The sequence below is a fragment of the Oreochromis niloticus genome, linkage group LG1, assembly GCF_001858045.2.
Source record: "Oreochromis niloticus isolate F11D_XX linkage group LG1, O_niloticus_UMD_NMBU, whole genome shotgun sequence".
Classification (NCBI taxonomy): Eukaryota; Metazoa; Chordata; class Actinopteri; order Cichliformes; family Cichlidae; genus Oreochromis; species Oreochromis niloticus.
In genome coordinates, this window is record NC_031965.2 from 15,652,402 (window position 1) to 15,677,721 (window position 25,320).

General features: G+C 38.9%; 1 protein-coding gene across 6 annotated transcripts in view; it reads left to right on the forward strand.

Moving 5' to 3' along the window:
* LOC100693248 (protein diaphanous homolog 3) overlaps nt 1–25,320 on the forward strand; it is a 158,681-nt gene that overhangs the window by 41,245 nt on the left and 92,116 nt on the right. For 3 of the 6 annotated variants that reach the window (XM_025905518.1, XM_025905527.1, XM_025905522.1), the window contains 6 exons: nt 4,451–4,459; nt 15,673–15,705; nt 16,766–16,861; nt 19,105–19,199; nt 19,972–20,073; nt 22,442–22,681. In XM_025905518.1, coding sequence (XP_025761303.1) covers nt 4,451–4,459; nt 15,673–15,705; nt 16,766–16,861; nt 19,105–19,199; nt 19,972–20,073; nt 22,442–22,681 — 575 coding nt within the window. The remainder of the gene's footprint in view (nt 1–4,450; nt 4,460–15,672; nt 15,706–16,765; nt 16,862–19,104; nt 19,200–19,971; nt 20,074–22,441; nt 22,682–25,320) is intronic. The other 3 variants (XM_005466861.4, XM_013271654.3, XM_005466860.4) reach the window with 2 other exon arrangements.

Below are 25,320 nucleotides of genomic sequence, written 5' to 3' on the forward strand. Positions count from 1 at the left end.
CGGGAACCCTCATGTTAACTTTTATCGAGTGGAAAAAAGTTAGCGTTCATCCTCTAGCTTCACTGTGTTTATGTTATGCTAACATAGCTGTGTTGCTAGTGATCACACAGCATATCATATAACATATACCAGCTAGCCCAACTTCAGTAACCCTACAAAAGTCACTGCTGTTTATTTTTCTGTTTTCATATATGTTGGAAGTGATAGCAGAGCTGTACGTTTAAACTTTTTCAGAAATCTCTCAGACAGAACATGGTATATCATGTTTAGGTGGAAACTAGCGAGCTAACTTCCTGCTAACTTCTGACTCTGTTAAAGCCGTAGCCATAATGCTCCGACAATCCATCAAGTGGTGTGGCTTTGTAGCTTACCAAAGTCGTACTAAAACATTTTTTGACAGATTTTTGAGCGCCGTGTATCACATAAAATTGGTTTGAGGTCAGTAAGCACAACCAGAATTCATACATAAGGCGCACCGAATTATAAGGTGCACTGTCGATTTCTGAGAACATTAAAGGGTTTTAAGTGCGCCTTATAGTCCGAAAAATACAGTACTTTACGTTCACTTTTGTTCGAGAATTGGGTTGTTTTTAGTAGAGACATATCTACAACATGTACTGTGTATAAGTCCTGTAAGAAAAAATGTGGTATAGGAGTTCAGTACCATTCTACTAAATTTAATCTAATGCCAAAGATGAATTCTTTGTTAATTATTGAATGTGCAAAATAGATGGGATGCAAACCATAGTCTATGAGCATCTGTATCAGCAAGCGTGTTTTTTCTGACATAAAAATCTGTAGTAACTGCTGAAAATGAAAAAGCCATCACTCTTTGTTTTTGTTTTGTTTTTTTGATGAGGTACTTCCTGTACCTATTTATATTCCAGCAATGCGATTGTGATTTTTTTTTTTTTTTTTTTTTTTCTTCAGCAGTCACATTAACACATTTAACATACATGGATGAATAATTTACTATGAGAAGAAATTGGAATAGCAATTTTTTTTGTCTCATTATTAAAGCAAATGATTGGATTACATTAATCATTCATCAAACAAAAACATATTTTTGTTATTGCTTAAAAGCTTATCTAAAATCCTTTATCTCTGGTAGTTTTTGGTCATTTTAATTTAACATTATTTGCGTTGTCACATGAGGGTAGGAAAATTGATCTGTAGTTAGACAGCTTCACTTTTACGCTTAGGTTTTGTTTCACTACAACAGACTGGTGTAGTGTCTGCATTATAGTAGAGAGATTCTAATTCTCATTCCTGAAGCGTCTTAATCAGCTGCAAACTGCACCAGTGCAAGCTGGAGGTCAGCGCCCGATGAAGCCAACAGAACCACATCATCTGCAAAAATCAGACTTCCTCCACACCTTGACTCCACATATAAATTCTGTAAATATTATGAACAGAATATTTGACAAAGCTTTGGTGGAGACCAGCACCCACTGAGAATTATTCTTGGCAATGTGAACTAAGCTCTTACTATCATTGCATAGGGACAGGAAATGACTAAAAGCAACTCCAGCTAAATGCACACGAAATGTAGCTATACAGTAGATGCAGTTTGCCACTAACTACCCTACCTGCATTAAATACCCTGTCAGATATGACAACAACTATACCTCTGGGGTCTGTGCAGACCCTGGTTGGTAGGATGAGGTTTAACACTGCAGCAAGTCAAACCTCAAACACAAGTATAAAAAAGTTATTGTCCTGTTTTAACATACCTGTCTAAACAAAACCTAATTTGTAAAGCGGAAACATTACTTTGGACAGGGAAGTCAACTTCAGCTCGGCTATACTTATAATTAATTAATTATAATTTTCTACTTCTCCCCCACTTTCTTTCTCTTACAGCACAACTGCAGTTCAGCCAGTGGTAGTACATGCAAGTACACAGCTTTTCTTGTAAGCTCCGTTTAGACCATTCCCCCACTGCTTGCGTTCACAATAAAAAAAAAAAACCAAAAAAAAACAACAAAAACCCCCCAACTTAAGATCAACTTTTCAAAGCATCAGAAATAGGTGATGCTGAGTGTAGCTCTGTGCATTGCATGGAATGTCAGAAATCTCACTATTTCTCATGCTAACCTTTTAAGGTGAACCACTTAGGAGCAAGCAGTTTGCAAAAATGCATTTCTTTGAAGAGTGACAGTTCCCAGTAGAAAAGCAGTAGGTCTAATAAGCCACCCATACAGTAATTGTTTGAGGACCTTTGAGACAGTCTTTTAAAACCACTTACCAAGGCAATAGATGTTGACTTTAATAAGATTTACCGCTGCTTATGGTTACTCAATTATCCCTAATATATATGTTTACGATAACATTTACTGGCTATTAAATAATTAACCTCATCCAAGCCCGCCCCTCTGTCCGTGCAAACATGCAGAACCATGTCTGGAGGTTTCTTTTTTCTTCTTTTCTTTCTTAATCTTCCCAATGTTTTATCTGCTATTCCTGTTAGTCCCTGGTCAGTTCATGCCATTACAACTCCAGGCACGGACTCCCATTTCTCCCCACATTCTTCCTAAGATGTTATCATTTTCCCATTGCATATAGCTAAAAGGTTATATTAGTTTATTTCATATAGATTAAATCTCACATTATCTGTGGGACAATTTTCCCATAAACATAGATAATAGGAATTGTAAACTTTAACATAAATAGCTGTTTAGTGTAAAACTGTTGTTGTTTGCTAAATTTTCTTATCAGTCTTGGGCAAATTACAGCAATGTCTGGAACAAGTCTTTAAAAAAAACATAAAAAAATGATTCTTGTTTGTTATTGTTAATATTCCTCGTCTACTTTTACAGTGTAAGACAAGCACCTGAATCAGTGTGCTTACATGGGTCAGCTGTCTTGTCATTTGAGAGCCCCAAAGACTGAATGTTTTCATGATTTTAACGGGTAAGGATAACTCAAACATGATAAATGATACACAGTCAGCTTAATCATTACAGACTGTATTTGCAAGCTGAAAATATGAGTTACCTTTACTATGGTTTAGGCCTAGCTTTTAAAATGTATTTAAAACAAAATCAAATCAGGTGTACAAAAGCCATGACTCTTAACTCTGTAGTTCGCTCAAATTTATCCTCTCATTTTTGAGGTAAAGATAGTAACCATGAACAGCAGCATCCACTATTTGAGTCCCAGTGATGACCTTTATTATATCTCTCGCTTCCTTTATTTCCTGTTTGATTTTTAATTGCATTTGCTATTTATTATGGTGTTAGCCAAAGTTAATTATTCTATCTATAACTGAGACTTATCTTATTATGTTGAATAATCACAAATAGTAAATTAAACAAAGTTATTGTTGTTACAATGTCAGCTTCTGAACTCAAAGGTTTAATCTGCTCCCTTGACAACTGACGGCCATAATTGCTGTCTTTGTGGTTACTGTATCAGTTGCTGAAGTAAGAAGCCATAAGGGAAGAATGGAGGTCTTAAGCTTCACCAACAAACTTCAGAAGACAGAGAATTAAAAGTGGTGTAGGCTTTAGCTCTGTTGTAAGTCATTGTCACAGATTGTGTGGTGACCTGTGTAATGAATAACATCAAAAGAACTGGAAAGTAGTGCATTTATTTTCATAACTGCACACATATGTAACCACAGTTTTTGTTTTTGTTTTGTGGAACTGCTTTTGCCGAAAAATCCTTGTGAACTTGGGCGGAATAATGTGACAAAATTGCACATCCATGTCAAAAGATTGGAAGTAGATGAGAATATTGTTTTACATGTTTTGTGCAGACACAAGCACAACGGAAAATACGCTGCAGAATGTTTAACTGGAACATTTCAGATTCTTATCTAGACATTAGATGTGAAATTTGCACTTTTGCTCCAGTCGCTGCTGTGAATGTGGCCAAAACAGTTACGCAGGTTTAAAATCTGGCAAACAATATGCTGATGCATGCGATGAGAGCAATCAATCTGTGTAATGTGATCTATTCAAATGAGAGAAACGAGCCTCTGACCTGTAATGTCTGATGTGATTATGACACAGTCATCATCAGCCATCAGTGTCATTGTTGCTTCAAATAAGTATTGAATGTTAGAGCATTACGTCTATTTCCATGAACGGAGAGCTCTCAAAATTGTGTGATGCTTCTGCTTTTTGTTTGATTTTATTGGAAAGAAATCAAAATTGAACCTAAACTGTCATAACAATTATTATACATATTTTTTGGCAGTGCATATAGTACACGAACTCTTTCTATGGTCTCTAGCATCACTTTTCATTCAATGTAGTGCTTTGTTATTTCTTCACTGACATCAAAAAGTCTAAAGTAATGCTTACTTCAAATAACACTGTCTTCTTCTTTTTTCCGTTTGCTTTGTCTCTGCTTCTTTACTTTCTCTTTTCTTTTTTTCTCTTTTGTTTTCTTTTGCAACTTCTGCTTGGCTGCATGATCTGCCTTCATGTTTGCTCTACAACAGAAACAAAAGGTTAGTAGATTTTTTTTTTAATATTACTTGCTTTTCTTATCTTGCAGCATCAGTTTTAGTTGGTCCCAAATTAATTTCAGATATGTTACTTTGAGAGTTTGTGAAATTGTAACCTGCAAGTTAGTCATGCACTGAGGGATTTCAATTTATCTGTTAAAGAAGCATAACCCCCATTACTACTTGCACCTGTATAATTGTATAAAGGTGTATGACGGTGACCTAACCTTTCTAAGCAGTATTTCTTTCTATTTTATTTTTTTTATTATTTAATTTTTTTTATAAAAGCTACTGAAATTTAAAAGGTTTTATATCTAATTAAATCTGACAAACATATGAAGTTAGGATTGTTTTGTACATTTTACTAAAGTAAAGGCAGTTAATCATTATTAAGATGAAGATTTGAAGACTAGTTTGTTCGAATTTTTACTCTTCGTACTCACGAGTGTTAAAGCTGTATCTTTGCAGGTAGGTAGTAGCTAATCTGAAGTATTTTGTGTTGCTCAAAATACTTGTTAGCCTGTTGGTTTAACATGAAGAACCTCTTCTAAAAAGCTAACGCCTATAAAACTCTGTCCGTGGACCGTGTTACATGTGTTGCCAAAGCAACCACAGACTTGGATTTATTATGCGACCTTGTAAAACTAAGTTGTAACATCATCCTTCAAGAGTGTAGCCCTCTAGCCAGTGTTTTAACTCTGTGATTGATAGGTGAATTATTATCCAAGGAACTTGTGTAATTTTAGAAATTGCGTCAGTCTAAATGGAGTCTTTGAATTTTACAGTGAATTTAGTTTTAACTTGCCATCAGCGGTAAAGAGAGAAATAGTTTAGAAAAGTAGATGATTTAGTTTTATAAGCAAACACTATAACTTCAAATCTCCCTGCAATTTTTGATATATCGAATGCTTGCGCAGTGCATTCCCCTTTGGGGTGGTTGTATTGACATAAATAGTTGTAATATCAAAGGACTAAGATTTATTTATGTTTTTAACATTTGATGAACTTGGAGTAAAAAAGACTTCTTTGTACTGTGCCTTTTACTTACTTGGACAGACAAGAAGAAAAAGCGGAGAAACAAACAAGCAAATGTACTGAGTGGACAAGCAGAGAAGGAGCTGACAGCTCTCAGAAGTGTTGGCAATTTCTGTGATTTCACGGGTAGCCTCTGGAGAAGCTCTTTGAGACTATCAGTGTCAATAGATAGAGATAAAACATGTATAACATGGCTTTCCTTTGGGTGTTGGTGAGAAGACAAGGTGAAAATCACAGAACATATTCCAGTCGCTGGCAGGTGGGGAATTAAGTACTATGAGGAACATGTCCTCTTTTTACTGTACTACTCATGTCTCATCTGTTTGTTGTTGTAGCTTCTGGATCAGCCAGCAGTGAGGGTAATTTTTTAAACATAATGGGCACCAGTTAAAACAAACCTGTAGAGAGCTGCCTTTTTGGTATTCAGTTGGATTTGGTTAAGTGTTTGTTTTACATCATAAAATGAACTATTATTTCTTTGAGAAGTAAACTGGGAATGACTTGTGGTGCTTTTTTATTTACATTATAAACTAAGCCAGGCTTAGGAAAAACTATGATATGTTAGCAAAATATTCACCAATATTTTATTTCAATAAAGGAGTATATTAATAATAAAAGCTAAGCCTATATGGTTGGATCAGCCATGTTGTTAGGTCCATAATTTGTTGGACATTTGTTGGGCATTTTTTTTTAATATGCCACTGTTCACCACCAGTGTTTTTTTGGGGGGCGTTTTCTCCCACACAGCCATGATGTAATTAAAGCTGAAAGTGCAGACTTTGTGCTTTAATTGAAGGAGTTAAGGAATTCTAAACACTTTTGAGTGTGCTCAAAAGTAATTGTACAACTGATTTATAAACAGTTTCATGGTCAGGTGAGGTCTGCTCCCTTGGTACTTAACGACAAATTAAACAGATAAAAGTTCTGGAGTGTTAAGTTGCACTTGTTAGTTGTTCATTAAAGAGATGCTGGTGCAAGTGAAGGATGCCGTTGCTTGGCTGAAAAAACAAAATGAACAAAATGAAAAAGGAAAATCTTTAGGAGTGGTCATAATTAGATATGGTGAGTTTGTTCAAACCATGGGTTATACTCAAGAACAAGAACGCCAGATCAGACGTTGCCAGAAACATCTTTAAAAAAACAAAAAACAAAAACATGGTGGAAGCATAGTTTGGCATGAGTATGCGTGGCTGCCGGTGAAGCCGGACCACTAGTGTTTATTGATGATGTGATTGCTGATAGAAATAACAGGATAAGTTCTGAAGTGTATTACAGGGCTATACTAATGCTTGGATTGCTGCAGATGCTCCAAAACTGATTGGACAGTGTTTCACATTGCAAATGATAATGAGCTAAAGGCTAATGCAAAAACAACCCAAGAGTTTCTCAAGGCAAAGAAATGAGAAAGATCCTCATTGCCTGAGCCAGTCGCCTGATCTCAACTCAGCAGAGCATGCTTTTCAGTTAGTGAAGACAAAACTGAAGGCAGAGACCCACAAACAAGCAGCACCTGGAGGTGGCTGCATTAAATGCCCGGGAGGAAACATCTCAAGGGAGGAAACATGGCATTAGGTGATGTCCATGGGTTCCAGGCTTCGGCAGTTATTGCATTCACAGTCTGCACTTTGAACACTTGATTGTTTGATGTAAAAGTCACTGTGATGGTGTAAAGGACAAACATTGTAATCGTCCACATACGTGTCATTCTAATTCTAGTATATTCTGTAATTACATCTTGATACAAAATTTTAAAATTCCCTTTGAGATTTTGAAGATAACATTTTTATTGTTACCATGTTCACATATGGGGGGAAAAACAAAAATTTTTTTTTTCTGTTTTTCCCCCATATGTGAAGTTGTCAGACTGGCATGTTATATGAATATACATAATTGCAGTTCGTGGTCTAAAGAGTAGCATCTTAATTGACGTCTGCAGCATGTTTTCTTTCTATTTCTTTTTATCAAGGAGAGGGCAGAGAGACAGTTTCGTCGCTATAGTGCTTGGAAAAAAAATGAGCAACAACATGAAGAGGGCTGCCCTTTCCTGAGCCTTCTTTTCAACTAATAAATAACATCCAATTAGACGAAACCCTCAAAGATCACAAAATCAGTTTGCCATTTCTTCCTGGAATACAAGCATCCACTAATAACCTACCTCTACTGAAACGCTGCAAGACGGTAGACAAAAAGAAAGAGAAATGGAAAGGGTGTTGGGGAAAGAAAGTGCTAAAAATTGAGAAACATAAGGAAGTTAATAGCTTTTTTTTTTATTATTATTATTATTTTATTTACTGTTGGAGCCTGACCAATACAGGATTCAGCTCGCATCCGCTGCTAAAAAAAAAAAGGTTCAAAATGGCCGTGGGCTGTTCTGTGTTATGCAACAAAATGCTTAAACATTAAAATGTAGTTATTACAGAAGAGTTGGGAGAAAACAACACCACAGATGACATGCTGCAGTATTAGCACGTTTTTTTTAATAAAGCTGTGTACTACTATACCTTTGGAAGAAATGTACTTAAAGAATCATTCAAATCCGTCACAGCACATAGACTGTGTGGTAATTTACACATTAGCTTTGAAAAGTGGTTCTTTGATTGTTTTAAATATACTGAAAAAGTTATTCAATAAATCCATATAATGCTTGCGTGGAGATGTTGTGTTAATTTGATCAGTGCAAACATTGTATTAAATTTGGTTTAATCTGATTACCAGTAGTGATGCTGTATTTGTTGTTGCCTTACTAAGTTTTTTTTTTTTCCCTCCTCCTTTTTTAAGAATACTGTACAGTATGAATAGTGAATGTCTGGCAAAGCAGATAATTATTAGGAATCATAGATTAAGCTTGTAAACATACGCAGCTTGGGATATGTTTTGGCGTGAAGATGCACGAATACTTAGTGAATAAATCATTAGAAGTCATAGCATGGCTATGCATGGACAAGATGCTTCACGCCTGTCCTTTTTTAAAATGTTATTTACCGTAGTGTAAAGGCTTTGGTTTGAGTCAGTCTCAGGCTCACTAGATCAATGCAGCCTGTTAAAGAGAAAGTTGAGGAAAGACAGTCTCTTTTCCTACTGCTGGCATGCTATAACAGATAATTAGACAGCTAATTTCCATATGAATATAATGGCCTGTAAGGAAGTGTATTTGCATTGGTCCTGTCATTCTGCACAAGTATATTTGGGGAGCAGAAATTGGGCTGGTATGTAGGAGGGAATTAACTCGTATGCTTGGTTTGGCGGTTAAGCAGCACATACAGTAAAGAAAAGGCTCCCATATGGCGGTAAAGACCGGTCAGCGCTAACAGCTTTTCATCACTTGTCATACTCAGGCTGATGTGACACATTAAACAGCCGTGTTCATTCATATCCATGCCTCTCCCCTGTCAGCCTTCACTGCATTAACCCTCAGAGTATCTGTAAATTGGAGCCATTTAACATATGTATATGATGGTTAATGGGTTTCTCAAATGCAAGGTGGGTGTATTTCCTAAAACAAAAGCGAGAGCTTTTGTGGTCTGCTGCGTGGAGAACTTGGAAGGCTTTTGAATTACAATAAAAGAAAAGAAGCTGAGGAGGTTGGTGGACACCATCACAGGAATTAGGAGACGATTGAGGACTAGAGAAGGTGGGGATAAAAGCAGTACTGTAGGCTGTCCTTTTGAAAATCATATGCCTAAATATTTTTTTGAGAACTTGGCATTATATTCTCATTTATGCTTATGTATTCTTGAGTTCACAATTTAAGTTGCCTAATTACCATATTAATCTCACTTAGCTGGATAAAAATAAACATCTGTGTTACCTCCAGAGGTGCACAGAGTGCAGCTTTGTTCACCGAGGGCAGGAATTAGCTTCTAAAATCACATCAAATGTTTTAAATATAGCTTGTTTTGAACCACACTGACTATATGAGGATATCAGCAGCATGTCCATGTCTAGCTGCCGAGCAGTCAGCATTGCTCTCTGCTGGTATATACCTGTTCTCATCAAATGGACTTTCTCTGTTGTATGTCTCTGTCTCGATTGTGCTTCTTTTCTCCTTCTCTCTCGCTCTCTTTATGCTTTTGCTTTGACATTTTTGAAGAATACCATTAGCTCTATAATGACTTTTCGTGTGGCTGTAGAAAATTTGTGCCAGTATGAGAGATCTCATCAAATGCATAATCATTAAAGGCTCTTTTCATTATTGTTGAAAGGTAACGTCCGATCACACACCGTACACATGGTGAACGAATGGCTGTCTTCCCCCCCCACCCTCTCACACCCTTAAAATGTCCAGCCTGTTATTTTCATATATATTTTGAACACGCCACGCAGCCATATTCTGGTCAGATTACGAAATGTCTAATGTGCTACAGTGTGTGCTGGGCCCACACACCAATTACCTGGACCTGTGACAGTGTCCTGAAATGTTTGAAAATGTCACGTTTTTACAAACGCGTATCCCCACCCTTTGCATTTTTTTTGTGTGTGTGTGTGTGTGTGCTTAATCTTTTTCTATTTTCTGTTCTTTTCCTCCATTGTTGTTGTTGAGTTGTGTTTTTTTTCCCCTGTCTCTGTTTCTCAAGCATCAGCACTTCAATTTAGTCCCAATTTGTGTTTTTATGTTCTCATATCATCAAAGTAATGGGCCGGCTCGTTAAAAACATATTTGCTTTCGCGACTTTATTTTTCTGCTGCGATTTTTCATCCACACATGTAGGTTTGTGTATGGAGGAGGGAGGGGAAGGATACAGCGCTGGAAGTAGGGAAGGTAGTGGGCGCAGACGTGTTTGCAACAGCATAGGGAGAAAAACGGAAAAAATTGCAAATGACTTCAGAGGTGAATGATTTAGGCTGTCATCAATCCATTGAATGACTTGGGAAATGTTAGGGTGGGCTTAACAACTGTGCAGATCATACTGGGGCTGTCATAGTGAAATGAAATGGAGATAATAATGCTTCATACCTGATATGACAGAACAGTCAGAAAATACTCATTTGTGTGTGTGTGCGCTTGTGTATGCACATGCACACACAGATGTATTAAGAGGGCACTGGTAGGTCTTCATGAGGCCTTTAGAGGGCACTACTCCACTGAGAAATAGACCATCCTGTTACATTCATCCCCACAGGCCGGTACACACTGATTAACAGAGGCTTCTAATCAATTATAAACCTTTTCATGTATTGTCAGTAACTTTTGATTTCTAAATGTGTATACTTGCACGTTCTCTCTGCGGGGTGTGTTCCTTTCTTTGTGAAGAGCAATTGGCCAGTATGTTGTAGATGCTGGTGCTCATACAGGGACACTTTAAGTGATCTTGGTATAGCAGGGATAGAGGAGGAGAGAAAAGCCTAATGAAGTCTGTTAATTTGCTGCTATCAGAATGAAAGTCTCAGACTAATTATGGCCCTGGGTCATCTAGTCTGGATCACAGAGAGAGGTGGCCCTGGATGGTTCGCTTTGATTAGCTCACTCAAAATAGAGCCCCTCACTTCATTACTCTGATCTCCCTCTCTGTCTCACACTTGCTGGTGCTCACAAAACTCTGGTGGGGAGGTCAGTCCATGTGCAAACAGACTAGTCGAGCTGTCATCACTTTGCTGTTCAGGATGGAGGAGTGTATGCATCGATGAGGCGGAGAAGGAAAGGTGAGGGCAGGGTATGCATAGTCCAAGTAACTACTGGACATGTGTCTGATGTCTCTCGTGCTTTCTGTCAGGCTGACTGAAGTTCAGGACATAGCTGGATCCGAAGCATACAGTGAGTCAACAGTCAAACTGTGCAGCTGGTTTGACTGTTCTCCTTTCCTTCTGTTGACTGTAGAGTTGACAGATGTGTCGGAATGGTGGATTTGTTCACTTGCTGCAGACAGCCCCCCTCCTGTGCATCAGATGTCTCACAGTGGATTTTGCTTCAGGCAGTTTTGTGTGTGTGTGTGTGCGTGTGTGTGGTGTTTGCACATTGAATTTCAAGGCCCCCTGAATTATCCCTGCCACAGAAACCCCCTTAATAGCAGTGATTTAAACTTTACCTGCATGACTGCCTTGATTGGCTATTGGAAACAACACACTGATTTAATTAGCCTTTCAAGTCTGTGGCCCGCTCAACTTTCCCCTCGCTGTGCGCTTATCTGCTTCCTCGGAGGAGGGGATTGTGCCTCTATATCATTCCATAAATAATAAAGGCACATCAACACAAAGTCTTATAGGAAGCGACATAGACAAACACAAGATGAAATGACGTGCACTCTCATGTTTTCCAGTTTCTTACTTTACTCATTAACATTTTAAGCTTAAGTATCAGTTACTCTGTGTGTGTGTGTGTGTGTGTGTGTGTGTGTGTGTGTTTTAATTAATTTTTTGTACATTTTTTTTATTGGTCATTGGCTTCTTGTGTGTTCCTGTGACTGTGTTTATGTGGCCAGTTCCAGTAAGGTGTTTTTTTTCTCTCTGATTAGAAATCCGACCTGATAAGATAAAGTGGTGATCCGAGTGTAAAAGGCTGGGGCAAGGGAAGAAAGTAGGGTGTGTGTGTGTGTGTGTGTGTGTGTGTGTCTGTCTGAGAGAGAGGTGGGGTGGGGGATATAAGGTGTTACTTGCTTGTCTCTGAGGCCTGCCTGTCATGTCAGTCATGCTCTTTCACAGCAGTTTTATTTCTTCCACCACTCCCTTTAGTGCTTTGATGGCACAATTCACTGGTACTGCCTTGTGGGAAGCACTGCTGTGGGTTGGGGATGCGTGTGTGTGTGCGTGCACGCAGGGGTGCACGTGGGTGTGCATATGTGTGCAGTGTTACACATTGTCATATTTTTTTGTCAAGTGCCTTTAAACTGTGCAAGAGATTGGATAAGAAGTACTCAGTAGAATTATTAGAAGCAAGGTGAGCAGAGCAAAACTCTTTCAGAATTCTGGCTTTGGATCCTCATCTGACCCTGCAACCAAACATTACTGTGCTTTTCTTCAGAGAATAAAACAACTTCTTCTTTTTATTGTATACCCACTTATGGTTTTTTTTTTTGTTTTTTTTATACAAAAACACAAAATAACATATTTATTCTGTTTTTGTTTTTTTTCTTGTGGGTTCATTGTTACTTTTGGAATAATTCAGAATCCCTTTTCCCCTAAGGATCCTACACTGGAGGCAAAGAAATTGATACGGCCATTCATCTTTGTTCTGTTTTTCATACTTATCTGTCCTCCTCCTTTGTCCACCGTCCCGCCATCACATTGACATTTATCACAAGCCTTCATGAAGAGACTTTAACTTTCTTAGATGGTAGATTTCTCACACTATGTGACGTTTGCTGTGGCAGAACAGAGCCATTTTCCCAGTGCTGGTGTCTGTTCCTAATGCACTGCTCTCTGCTGTCTTGTGATTGACTCCTGCTTTCCGTTTTCTGCGTTATCTGATCTCAGCTCCTGATCTTAACAGTGGTTTTAGTCGATGGCTCGGTTTGTAACTTGCCTCTTCCTGTCATGCTCTGATTCCATCTCTCTCCCTCTCTGAACAGGTGCAACGTTTTATTCCTGTGATGTGTCATCTTTTTACACTTATTAATCCACTCATCATTAGGTCTTAAAATATTTAGTCTAGTCGCATCATACCTACACTGTGCTCCTGTTCTGCTTTCGCTAGACGTGTAATGGGATGTAGACTCCCCACTGGTTTGCTCTCACAAGTGCATCCTTATCTTTCCTACTTCCTGGGTGATAGCGTAATCTGATAACTACAACTGTCGCCACTCCCTCTGATTGATTAACCAGTGACCTCTGACCCTCCTGCAGGAGATTTTAATTGGCTGATGTATAATGAGCAGGCTTCCCTGAAGAAGAGCTGTTTTAAGGCCAAAGAGGATAAGAGGGTGATGCTGGAAGGGGGCAATCTAATTAGCTGATTTAACTGATAACACCTGAGGTAGCTGCGTGTGTGTGCGTGCGTATGTGTGTTGGAGTAATGTAATTTCTATCTTTCTATCTCACTATCTCTTATACAATAGAGATGTCTCTAGCCCTTATGTGAGGACTCTTCATAGATTGTGTGACATAGCCAAGTATGTTTGTGTGTGCTGAAACGAGGTTGTTAATACTCTGGTATTATGTGTTTGAGAGTCTCTGTGTACTTCGTAATAAATAAGATTTTGTTGAGCTACATGACGAATAGATCAATACAACATCTTAATGTAGTAAGCTAGAGGCTATTTAGGGCTTTCCTCTTATTATATCTCAATATTCAGAATTAAACATTTAAAAAAAAAAAATCTGCTAAATTACAAAACATGATGCTGTACATTTTGTCATTATTTATTTAAGAAGAATTAAGACAAAATGTAAAATCAGTTTGTCCACCCTTACTTACCCTTAAAAGGGTAAGCAGCAGCCAGGTGCTGCTAATCAAATGCACTAGATTGACTGATCATCAGTAAGTGTGAATGTCTCTATAAAAACAGAGGTTTTGACAGTTGGCTGGTCTAGAGCATTCAGGCTTGTGTTTACTCAATGCCAAAGAGCAAAGTTGTCACTAATGATATTAGTGAAGCTACTGATGCTCCCCAACAATCTAGGAAGGGTTATAAGTCAATTTCCAAATCATTTGAAATCCAGTGTGCTGTAGAGAAATATCATTTGCATGTGGAGAACATTCAGGACAGATGCCAATCTTGCCAGAGATGGGCTCCACCACAAGGTCAGATGAAGAGAAACTGCAGTTAACCCACGAGCTAGCCTTATCTCTCTAAGTAGAACATAACAGCATGGCTTAAGTTTACAAAGTTGGATCTAAACAAACCACAAGACTTCTGGAACAATGTCATTTGGACAGATGAGACCAAAGTGGAGACGTTTGGCTATAATACACAGCATCATATTTGGCAAAAAGCAAACGCTTCAGCACAGAAACTTCACACCAGCTATCAAGCACAGTGGTGAAGGGCTGATGATTTGGGCTTGTTTTTCAGCCGTAGAACCTGGGCACCTTGCAGTCATTGATACAACCCTGAACTCCTCTGTATATCAAAGTATTCTCGAGTAAAATGTGAGGCAGTCGGTCGGACAGCTAAAGCTTGGCTGAAACTGGGTCATGCAATAGGACAATGATACCAAACGCAGCAGCAAAACTCCTACAAAAAGATTTGCTGCTGAAAAAGAGAGAAATCAAAGTGCTGTAAGGGCCCAGTCAAAGTGCAGACCTCAGCCTGAATGAAATACTGTGGCGGGACCTTCAGAGAGCTGTGCATAAATGAATGCTCACAAACCTCAAGAACTGAAGCATTATAAACATTATAAAGAAGAGCGAGCCAAAATTCCTCCACAAGGTTGTGACAGACTGATGAAATCATACAGAAAGTGATTGCTTCAAGTTATTGCCACTAAAGGTGGTTCTAAAAGCTACTGAATCATGGGGTGCATTTTGAGTTAGTTTTTCCTCAGTGAATAATGACACACTGACATATATGTCATGTGATGTTGTTACCTACCATTTTTTTATGTCCTGATATGTCAAACCTTTGAAATGGCAGAGGCTGATTGTTCTTTCTGACTGTATGTGTGCTTTAAAACTTTGTTGGAAGTAAACTGTTAAGTTAACATTGAATTATTATTCTAATGGGAGATAAATACACAGATACGTTTAGCTTCTGTAAAATGAAATTTTTTCCCATCTTCATCCAAATTTGCTTGTCTTCTTTGGAAACATTTCAGCCATGTTTAGAGCTGCAATATCAATAACAAAAAGGACATACATACTACAATACAGAGTTTCTAACTGTCACACAAAAGCTGCACAAACACACACATTCACATTACTCGTTTGTCCATTCAACTATCCAAAAGGTGTTATACTACCATAATTGATGAGGCTAGAAACACAAATGTGATGTTAGCAGTTGTGGTTAAAGACTACCTGATTTGGGGAAAAGAAGTTGGGAGCTGTGAAAGTAAAGCATACATCATTTTTCATTTGATCTAGTGAATATTTGTCTATTAAACCCACTCTTCCAAGTCAGATTTTAGAGCGTATTTGTGGTTTCCTTTCTCTTTGTGTTTCACGCTGCAGTGGACAGGAAGCATTCTTATAAAAATGTATTTTCATCTCTCTCCTCTATCCATGGTACACATTTTTCACTGCCCCTTCCCACCCCTCCCTTCCCTTGTGTGTCTTTTGCGTTTTGCTCTCTCTCTCTCTCACATCGAAGACTGTGAGGAGAGTGTACCAGCAGAGGAACCACGTAAGTCCAAGGATTGCTCAGTGTGTGGCCGTGTTTGTGTATTTGTGTGTGGTGCGCCATACTGTAGGTGTTCATGTTTGTGGACATCATACCAGTCTCTTCATGCGGGAGCTCACAGCATACCTCTTCACTTTTTAATTAGATACAGAATCCCTGAAAGAAGACTGAGTCCATGTGGAACAGGAGAAATACCTTTTCCTGTGGATTAACCCGTGTGCTCCTCTGATCTGTTCCCCTCCTCTCCTCTGCTTTCCTCTCCTCTGCTTTCCTCTCCTCTCCTACCCTCTCACCACATACACGATAATTACAGCACCAGACAATTACCCCGAAAACTCCTGGGATGCACATTTTGTTCTCTTAATCTGGTCTCTTAAATAATTAAAACCAACCATGAACTCCTCTTTGTGATCGTGGCTCAAGAGTGCGTGCGAGTGTGAGTGTGAGAGAGGTGTGTGTGTGTGTGTGTGTGTGTGTGTGTGCACACATGTGGAAGCATACATCTCTGTGTCGTCTCATTGGCTTTCCTATCTACCAACAGCTCTGTCACAATCCCACCTACCTGCCTCCACGTGACCCTAAAGCCGATTTACCTTCACCTATAACATCTTTGCCGAATGTGCAACTTTGTGCTTACGGGCCCCGTACCTCACTCTCTCAGTGGTGTGATGAGAGAACTTCCCCATAATCCCTTTCTCCATGCTTCTCTACTCACATGGCAGCCTATCATTGAGTCATTCTTCGCTCGCAAAAATATGTAAATATATACAACAAAGACTTGCGGAAATATTTTGTGAGTCTGTTAGAAATAGCTGACATGTTAGAAAATTTGACATATTTACACTTAATGGAATATTTCAACTCAGTAAATAAATAAATATAATACATCTGAACTTTCTCCACCACCTAGTTAATTTTTTTTGTTGTTCCCTTCTTTATGTTGTACTGATATCTAAATGTTATAATTGTGCTGTTTCCAAACGTGTGTGTTTCAATTATGCTTCATTTGTCTAAATTCTGCCTATGTGTGGTGGCTGCAGTTTAATATTTCTGTCTTCATCAGCTAAAAAAGAAGAGGACGATACAGAGGATAAGAAATCCATAAAGAAGAGAATTAAAGAGCTGAAGGTGCTCGATCCGAAGATTGCACAGAATCTGTGTAAGTATTGTTTCCTTTCCACTCACTCCTAACAAAAGCCAGATTTATATGCATCTGTGTCATAATGTGTGAGAGGGGTGGCCATTACCTTCTATATCCTTTTTGATATGTTTTTTTGATCATAAGAAAAATTTCGGTATGCTTTACACCTTAGCATGTCGCTATGGCAATTAGTACACAAAAACAGTTCATGTGATCCTGGCCTTTGCCACATATGACTCATCTCTTCACACAGACCTAATTAACAACGTTAAGGATCCATTAAGGAAAGAAAAAAAAAACCCAAAAACTTATCTCTTTTTCTGACCCTCTTTCTTTCTTTCTTTCCCTTGTCTCTCTCATGCATTCACACACGCATGCTTGGTCTTAAAATGACCATTTTAAAAGCACCCGGCATTAATGAGGATCCAGCTGATCTCTTAAGCACTCTCAGATCTTAGCACCTCATTGGCTTATATCACAGGGAGCTGTGACCTTTGTTTCACGTATTAAAAGAAAATGAGACTAATCAGCCCAGTAACAGTGATAAATCATGCAGCAGAAATTAGAGAGCAAGGGGGGGAAAAGGGGGGAGTAGGCGGTTTATGTGTTCCACCATAGGAGGTAAAGAGTCTAAAAGCTTTGATTGAGGTTTGAGAAGGACTGAGAAGGGGTTTTATTTCTGTTACTTGATTGATGCCATCACTGTTAAGATACAGTGCAAATTTATTCTGCCCAATGAATTGTACTAAAATTTTCTCATTACCAGTTACAGCCGGGAGCTTATATCACAGTCGTGTCACATTTTACGTATGCTTTAAGAAGAGAAGGGCTAGTTTGTCAGTAAAACCTCAACATGTGGTTTTTAAATTATTATTATTTTTTTTAAAGATTCATCATTTATTGGACGTGTGTTTAAACTTCAGTTTAATCCTTGCACATGCTGTTTCTTTTTAATTCTTCTCAGTTATATACTGTGTAGTAGCTGGCCTCCTGAAGTCCTGTGGGACAATTGGATCCGTGCTCGTGGTTGTCGGCTGTGGTGCTCGAGAGGTGCCTCTTGTAACTCTAAAGTCCCATGCGGGAGTTGAAGTCCTTCTGGTCCTGTTCACAGGAATAAGAGATGACTAGTCTTTTGAGCTGAATTTTTTTTTTTAGGCCATTTTCTCAAACTTTTGTTTTTTAAAGCCCTGCAGGGCCTTCTGGATTTCAAGCTGCAGGTGTTTCTGTCTTTTTGTAGCTTTAAAGTCAAGTGAACGTACGTCTTTGTAGCGTAGCCGTGGCCATCCTGTTGGCTGTCCACACAGGAGATCTTTGGTGAGGCTGCTATCCCTTTATGTGGTGTTTATGCCAAGGATAGAACATGCCTGGGCAACTTGTCTTTCCAAGAGTTGCAAAGTATTCAGCAAACACACCACAATAAAAAGATTTCCTGGTGAGTCTGTGTGTGCGCTTTTTGGGGTTTCTTTTTTGTCCATCTTCATTTCATCAGTTTTGCCAGGTGGTTTTTTTTAACACCATGTAGGGAGGTCTCTCTCTAGGGACAAGGGTGTCTGAGAAACAGCACACTGAGGGATATGAATTCATGGATGGTCTCAGGTTTTTGGGATTCTATGGTGATATCAGAGGATATCCTGGTTCATAACATTTGTCTGTGTAACTTGATTTTTACGCCAAAGTTGGTGCTCAACCTGAAATTAAAAATTATTATTTCTGCCCTCACAACTTTAAAAGTGATTTAACCAAGCAGAGCAAAAGAGTGTGCAAAACAAAAGGTACATTCTCGTTTTCAGAAGCTCTCCTGTATATGTATGTAATGTTGTAACATACTTCACATACATAGTTACATGCAGAACACTCCAAAGTTTTCAACCTAAAACATGCTCAATAATTTTAATTTTTTTTTAGTGTTTCTGCTTGTGAGACTAATAACTAGCCCTGACGAGGCATGCACCATACATTTGCTAGTCCTAACTCTTGCTTGGAAATATCATGGTTGCTAAGCCAATGCATTTAAAATTAAAATCAGTTTTTTAAAGTCAGGTTTGTCTGACCCACTCAGCCAGCGATGTCTTTAATTTTTCTTTTTTCTTTCTGTTTCATAAGATTTGTGTGTACTGTTTTATTTCACATTATTCTTTTTTGTGTGTTTGTTTGTTTTTTCAGTACTTTTATGACCAACTGTCTCATATGGCAACATTACAGCTCAGCTGTCGATCTTTTCTCCCTTCGCCACATCTCTCTCTTTTTTTCCCCCCCTGTAGCCATCTTCCTGGGCTCCTTCCGCATCCCTTATCAGGAAATTCGACGCATGATAGTGGAGGTCGATGAAGAGCAACTCTCTGAACCTATGATCCAGGTATGCTGTTTAATGAAGCCATAGAGCCTCCGTTACTTTAGTGGATGACTTTCCCGTTCCGCCCAACTCTGGACCTACCTAGCTGTGAGATAAAAGAGAAAAAAATTATTGAAACTAGACAATGCTCAACTTTTCACCTTGAGGCTGGAAGTATATTTTTAGTTTTGCCCTTCTCCTACTCAGCTGGTCAGGTTCAACTCTTTGTCTATTGTCTTGATTAGTTGTCTGTCTTAAAACAGCATGTAGCCCAAGGCTAAAGCGTTGGGCATCTGTAAAGCCTGCAGTACAGCAGGTGTGGAAACAGTTGGTGAGCACAGGCAGTATGTCAATAAAAAATAAATAAGCACTTTGCTGATGTTTAGCTGAAATTTTTTTTGTTTTGTTTGTGTTTATAAGTGCTTTACCAGCTTTTTGGCTATAATTTCGATGTGTTTATGCCATCTGTATACCTCACACTTAGCACTGACTTACTCTGTTCATCCAATCCATCTGTCTGTCCTTCCATGTATGTGTCAGTCTCTGTTTTTCTTTCTTAACAGCAATGCAATGGACCATTGTGGTTCTTTTCAGATAGTATTTTTCAGTTGTATCTACAGTATAAAGCTACATAGTCTCTGCTTGGTAATAAGATGTTTTATCGTAGTAACAAAGCTCACCACATGGCTGAAACACCAAAAGAGACAACGCCAAACAGAACAGCAGTAGGTTAGATTTCTGTAAATTTCTGTATATCCTTCCCGCTTCTCACGCCCTTTCTTCCTTTTCTTTGTAGAACCTTGTAAAACACCTACCGGAGCAGGAGCAGCTTAATGCGCTGGCCACATACAAAAATGAGTACTCTAATTTGTCAGAGCCTGAGCAGTTTGGTGTTGTGGTGAGTACACACAATACACACAAATGCACAACACACACAAACATCTGTCAACTGACTTTTTCTTTATATTTCCTTATTTATTGCCGGGAGACCTCAGACAGTGTGCCTTTTATCGTTGACAATGCGATTAAACATAAGTGTATTAAGAATTAAATAGTTTATCAGAGCCAAAAAAATGCATATTCGGTGTAATAAAACGTAATATTTGAATGTTTTAGTCATGTAAACTTGTCTTGTATTCTTTCTCGGCGTCTTATTCCAACGAAAACACACACAGAGAACACTTTCATGTAATTATCATAATCCCAAGCTCTTTAAAATTCTATCTTTTTAAGCCTTAAGAGGAAAGACGGGACACCTGTGGGCTGGTGCACTAATTTATGCACATTAAAGAGCAGCACTTCTGCCTCGTTACGTCAGCATCATTTTCTTAAAGACTTTTCAAAGGAGGTTTAGTCAGAATTATGCATGAGAGGTGTCACTTATGTATTTTTATTTTTCTACCTAGCGACCACGTTACGTACAAAAACAACTCATCTTTTGTATCTTGTTCAATGAGGAGACGAGAAAAAAGGAGAGCCTGCTTATATAATGAGGTTGTGCTACTCGTGTGGGCCCACAAAAGCTCAGGCTCAAAGGGACTTTTTAATTATTTTTTTTTTAATATTTACCATTGTGTAAACATTCTTTTTATCTTTTTTATTTTCAATCAACGCCACTTTCAATTGATCTTTAACTCAGCCTTGTGCGCAGTAATATTTTGTTTTCAGGTCTATGTCTTGCCTGTTGTAAAAACTTCAGCGTGCCTTTAACACAAGGTCACCACCATAGTTGCTGAGTGTTCCTGCAGCTACGCGAATAAGTTCACTGTTCTTTGTGACAGTAAGTTGAGGAATTAAAGCGCTTAAACTGAAAATATAAATTTCTACATAACTCATCTATATCAGTCAATGAAAGCATATTTTAATGTCTTTAACAGAAGCCATATGCATGCGGCAGACTGCCTGTAATTTTTTGTAAATCACTCACAGTTAATGAATAATCCACATCACTCCTGAAATCTGAGGAATCACTGTTTATTAGTATGTGCATGCTGCTGGCTCAGCTGTAGCTACAATGCTCGGGACCAGTGCTTTTTTCATCTTTGATTTTAATTGTTGTTGACAGTCGATGGGAATATTTATTACATAAAAGTTGTCAAAATATTTACTCACTTGATTTTATATATGTATCTATATAAATTCAGTGTTAATGTTCTGACACTTCAGATGAGGATATCAACAGAGCTGTCTTTTCCTTCTCACTATCCTATCAGCTCATGGAAATAGTGTTTGGCAGTAAACGAGCTAGATTTTCCATAAGTCCACTCTTTTGTGTGTGTGTGTGTGTGTGTGCGTGTGTGTGTGTGTGTGTGTGTGTGTGTGGGTGTGTGTGTGTGTTGGAAACCATCTCCTCAAGTTGTCAGTATAACCTCCCAGTGCCCTGTGTAGGCCAGTGGGAGCAGCTGCACACATTCAATTTGCAGATGGTCCGGTGTGTTTTGCTCCATTTCTTCTTTTCTGATTATTTTTTCTCGTTTCAATATCTTTATCACATAATTCATCCCATCTCTGGGGTTCGTTTCAGCATTATGTTTGGTTCGTGTGGACCTTGCCTTTTCTTAATTCTGTTATATAATTCTATTCCTCTTATTTTTGTTGCCCTCCCTCTCTCCTTTTATGTGCGACAAATACACGGACACAAAGTGCACACAGACGAGCACACACTGACTGAAATAGTCATTTGATAACATTACAGTAGCTATAATTAAACCCTTGATGGAGGACATCAAACCGCACAGCCAGCTGTTGTGTGAAACAGACAATTGGAACCTGCACCCCTCCCTCCCGCCGCACGCACATACACAATCACTGTGGCGTCCAGGTCCTGGGCCCAATGCAATATTTTCCAATTTTCTCTAATTGTGTGAGAGTGGTAATCCAAGGCAGCCTATTGTATATTCCACCCCTCCACTGCCTGCCCTATATGGACACTAACTCCACAATTAACTTACCAGACCTGGGTCCCAAATCAAATCACTGCCAGCATCTATTACTACTGCCTAGCAACACTTTCCAACATGCTGGTTGCATAAATGTCTTTTAAATTAGATCGTCTGAATGTGAGAGTGTGTCAAATGTGTTATTGTAGTTATTTTAAGTTTGACTGTGTTCTTTGATGTGGTTTTCTCTCCTTGACATCATTTCCCATTCTTTTCTCATCTCCTTCCTCATTCTCTTTTCTCTGAATCCCTTTTTCCCCTACTATCCATTTTCCATCTATGCCTTCTTGTTTTCTTGTTTCCACCTTCACTTTGCTGCCTCCCCAGATGAGCAGTGTGAAGCGGCTGCGTCCTCGCCTCAGCCACATCCTCTTCCGGCTTCAGTTTGAGGAGCACGTAAACAATCTGCGACCAGATATTCTGGCCGTAAACGCCGCATGTGATGAGGTCAGGAAGAGCCGCTCCTTTGGCCGCTTATTGGAGCTGGTGCTACTACTGGGGAATTACATGAATGCGGGCTCTCGAAACGCCCAATCATATGGCTTTGACCTGAGCTCCCTTTGCAAGGTAAGGGTTGAAATGCTGACCCTAATTTCAACTGTTCACACACAGTTTGTAGTCAGTCATCCCTTCAGTGTCAAATGTTCAACAGGAGTGATGCTAGTTCAATAAACTTTCTCAAGAGATACACAGCTGTGTTTGCAGTCAGAGTTCTGTAACAGAAATATAATTTTTTTACTGACCTGAACTAAACGATTTTTTAGGCCTTTAGTTGAAGCTAGCCTGATAGATTCCCCTTATTTTCATTATTGCGTTTCATTTTATGTCCTCAAAAACCTTGAGTTAAAATGCTCATTTCCTATATGGATTGCTTTTTTCTGCCAAATGTACAAGCCAAGAGCGTTAACAGTGATTAGACTAAAGAAAGAGTCGGTATACATTATGGGGTTCATGTATATCTGTGTCTATGCCATTAGACTACTACGTGTAGCGGTCTCTCTCTCTTTGGTCACCTTGTCTGAGCCTTATCAGTAAACTGATCCAAAGCAGCTACTGTAATGAGACATTTTATTTTAAACCATTTTATTTGATTGAACACTATCAGAGTTTTCGTTATCATTTGGCCTCTATCAAAGCATTTAAGCCCACCGATTACTTTAGTCTCATTCTTCTGCCCAGAAAAGATAACTGAAACTCAAACCACTATCCCTTTTGAAAGTTCACACAACCTACCCACGGCAATACTAGAGCTTCTTGGACAGAGACGTACCCAGCACCTGTAACTCAGGATTTTATGCAGCATGGAAACAGAACATAAAGTTTGTAATAGTGACAGGAAGAACGGGGTGCAAGTCTCCTCCACTGGTTACATTACAGCTGTTGGCACACCCACTGCGGTTTCCACAGTAACGAGCACTGCTGTCATTTGTCACTGCCACCTCTTTACCCTCCTAGACTTGGATGCTGATGTTCATATAAATACAAGTACAAAGGCAAACACTTGTACGAACATGATGGATTAGATGCATTAGGATGACAGTAATATCAGTTAATAGGAGACTGTTAAGGATTTAAAACAGTAGTTTCTTTTGTCTGCGTATGTTGTCTGAAGGAAGGTTTACGTTGATGTCACAGGCAGGATCTATAGAGGAAGACATCACCTTCGCGCCATACCCAGAGTTTGACAACTTAATTCCACGGCACACTCCACAGCACAGGAAAATTGCATCCATCCCAACTGTAAAAGGGAAAATGTTTACATTGTCATCTACGATTACCATCCATCTAAATTCAAAGAGGGACCTTTTGTGAGTGAGCACTTGAAGCTTTTATTAAAAAAAAAGGGGGGACTGGGGAACAGAAATGAAAAGAGAGATGAGAATGTTTGATTAGAGGAGATAATACAAACATGATTAAACCCAGCGGGTCTGAGTACACTGCTGTCTACCAATAGATCACCTAGAGAGATACACTGCAACACACTCTGCAGGAGGCATGTTTGGCGGGGATGCTGAGAGACATCTTGGAATTAGCTTGTTTAATAAAAAAAAGAAGAAGAAAGAAACGAGAAAAAAAGCAATGATGGAAATTTATCAGAGAAATATAAAAAATTTGTTACTTGTGGCAATAAATGGGCACCAAGTGCAGGGAGCAGGAACACATTTGCTACGTAATCACGAGACCTAAAATCATCTGTGGCACTGTTAACACTCAGCATTTGTTAAGCTAGAGCGCAGAACTGCTTTGAGTAAGTACAGTAGATGAAGGACAATGACTTCTTTTTCCAATTACCAGACAGCATATTTACCTACATTAGTACTTCTGATTTCAAGCATGAGTACGTCAAGCCCTGCGCCGAACCTTGTTTTTTAAAATTTTTTATTTAGCATTAACCGCAAAAAGTGATCTAGGAAAAAGTGCACTTCTAACAGTAGTTTGTAGCTCTATTGCAAATTAGCCGCTCACCTACATCACATTTAATAACATGGAGACGTACCTTTGATGTTGCTTTCACCTTTCTTATTGACTAGCAAGTGAAGCTCTGTACACATGAAAGGTAGGCTGGCGTGTAGGTTTTCATCAACTAGTGATGCACTCACTTACCCAACTGACTAAGAAAAGAGCAATTTATTAAACACCTAATGTCTTGCATTTAATAAAAGTCACATCTTTCACCCCTTTTAACTAGGATATCCACAAAGTGTGGTTTTCATTTTGCAGCTCAAAATGCTGCCCATTTTTCTCTGCATGTGTATCATGATTCCTGCCATAGCGACGAATACTGTGAAACTAAGGCCAAAAGGATGTTGTTTACGTACCATACCCAGATTCTGTTATTGTATGGTTCAACAAAAAAGTTCTTTGACTTTGCCCATCAAAAGCAAAAACTGCATCTGGTTTAAATTTGTCTGATGTGCCTTTTAAGGGTTGGGCCCTTGTGAAGAGGCGCACCGCCTTTCGGCACTCTTGCATAGATTTGATCGCTCCCTGAAAGCCCCTTTCTAACAACCAGCATGTGTGTATTCACAGTGCGTGCTCTTCTGTTGTGTCAAAACTGCAAAATGTGTTATAAAGCAGCAGTGCGCTCAACTCTGAATCCTAAACATGCATACGGTGCCTGGTCTAAATAAAATGTGAAAGCACACAGAACAGCGGCACAGCATACTTCCTAACACGTATTAACTATTAAGACAAACGCGTTTCAT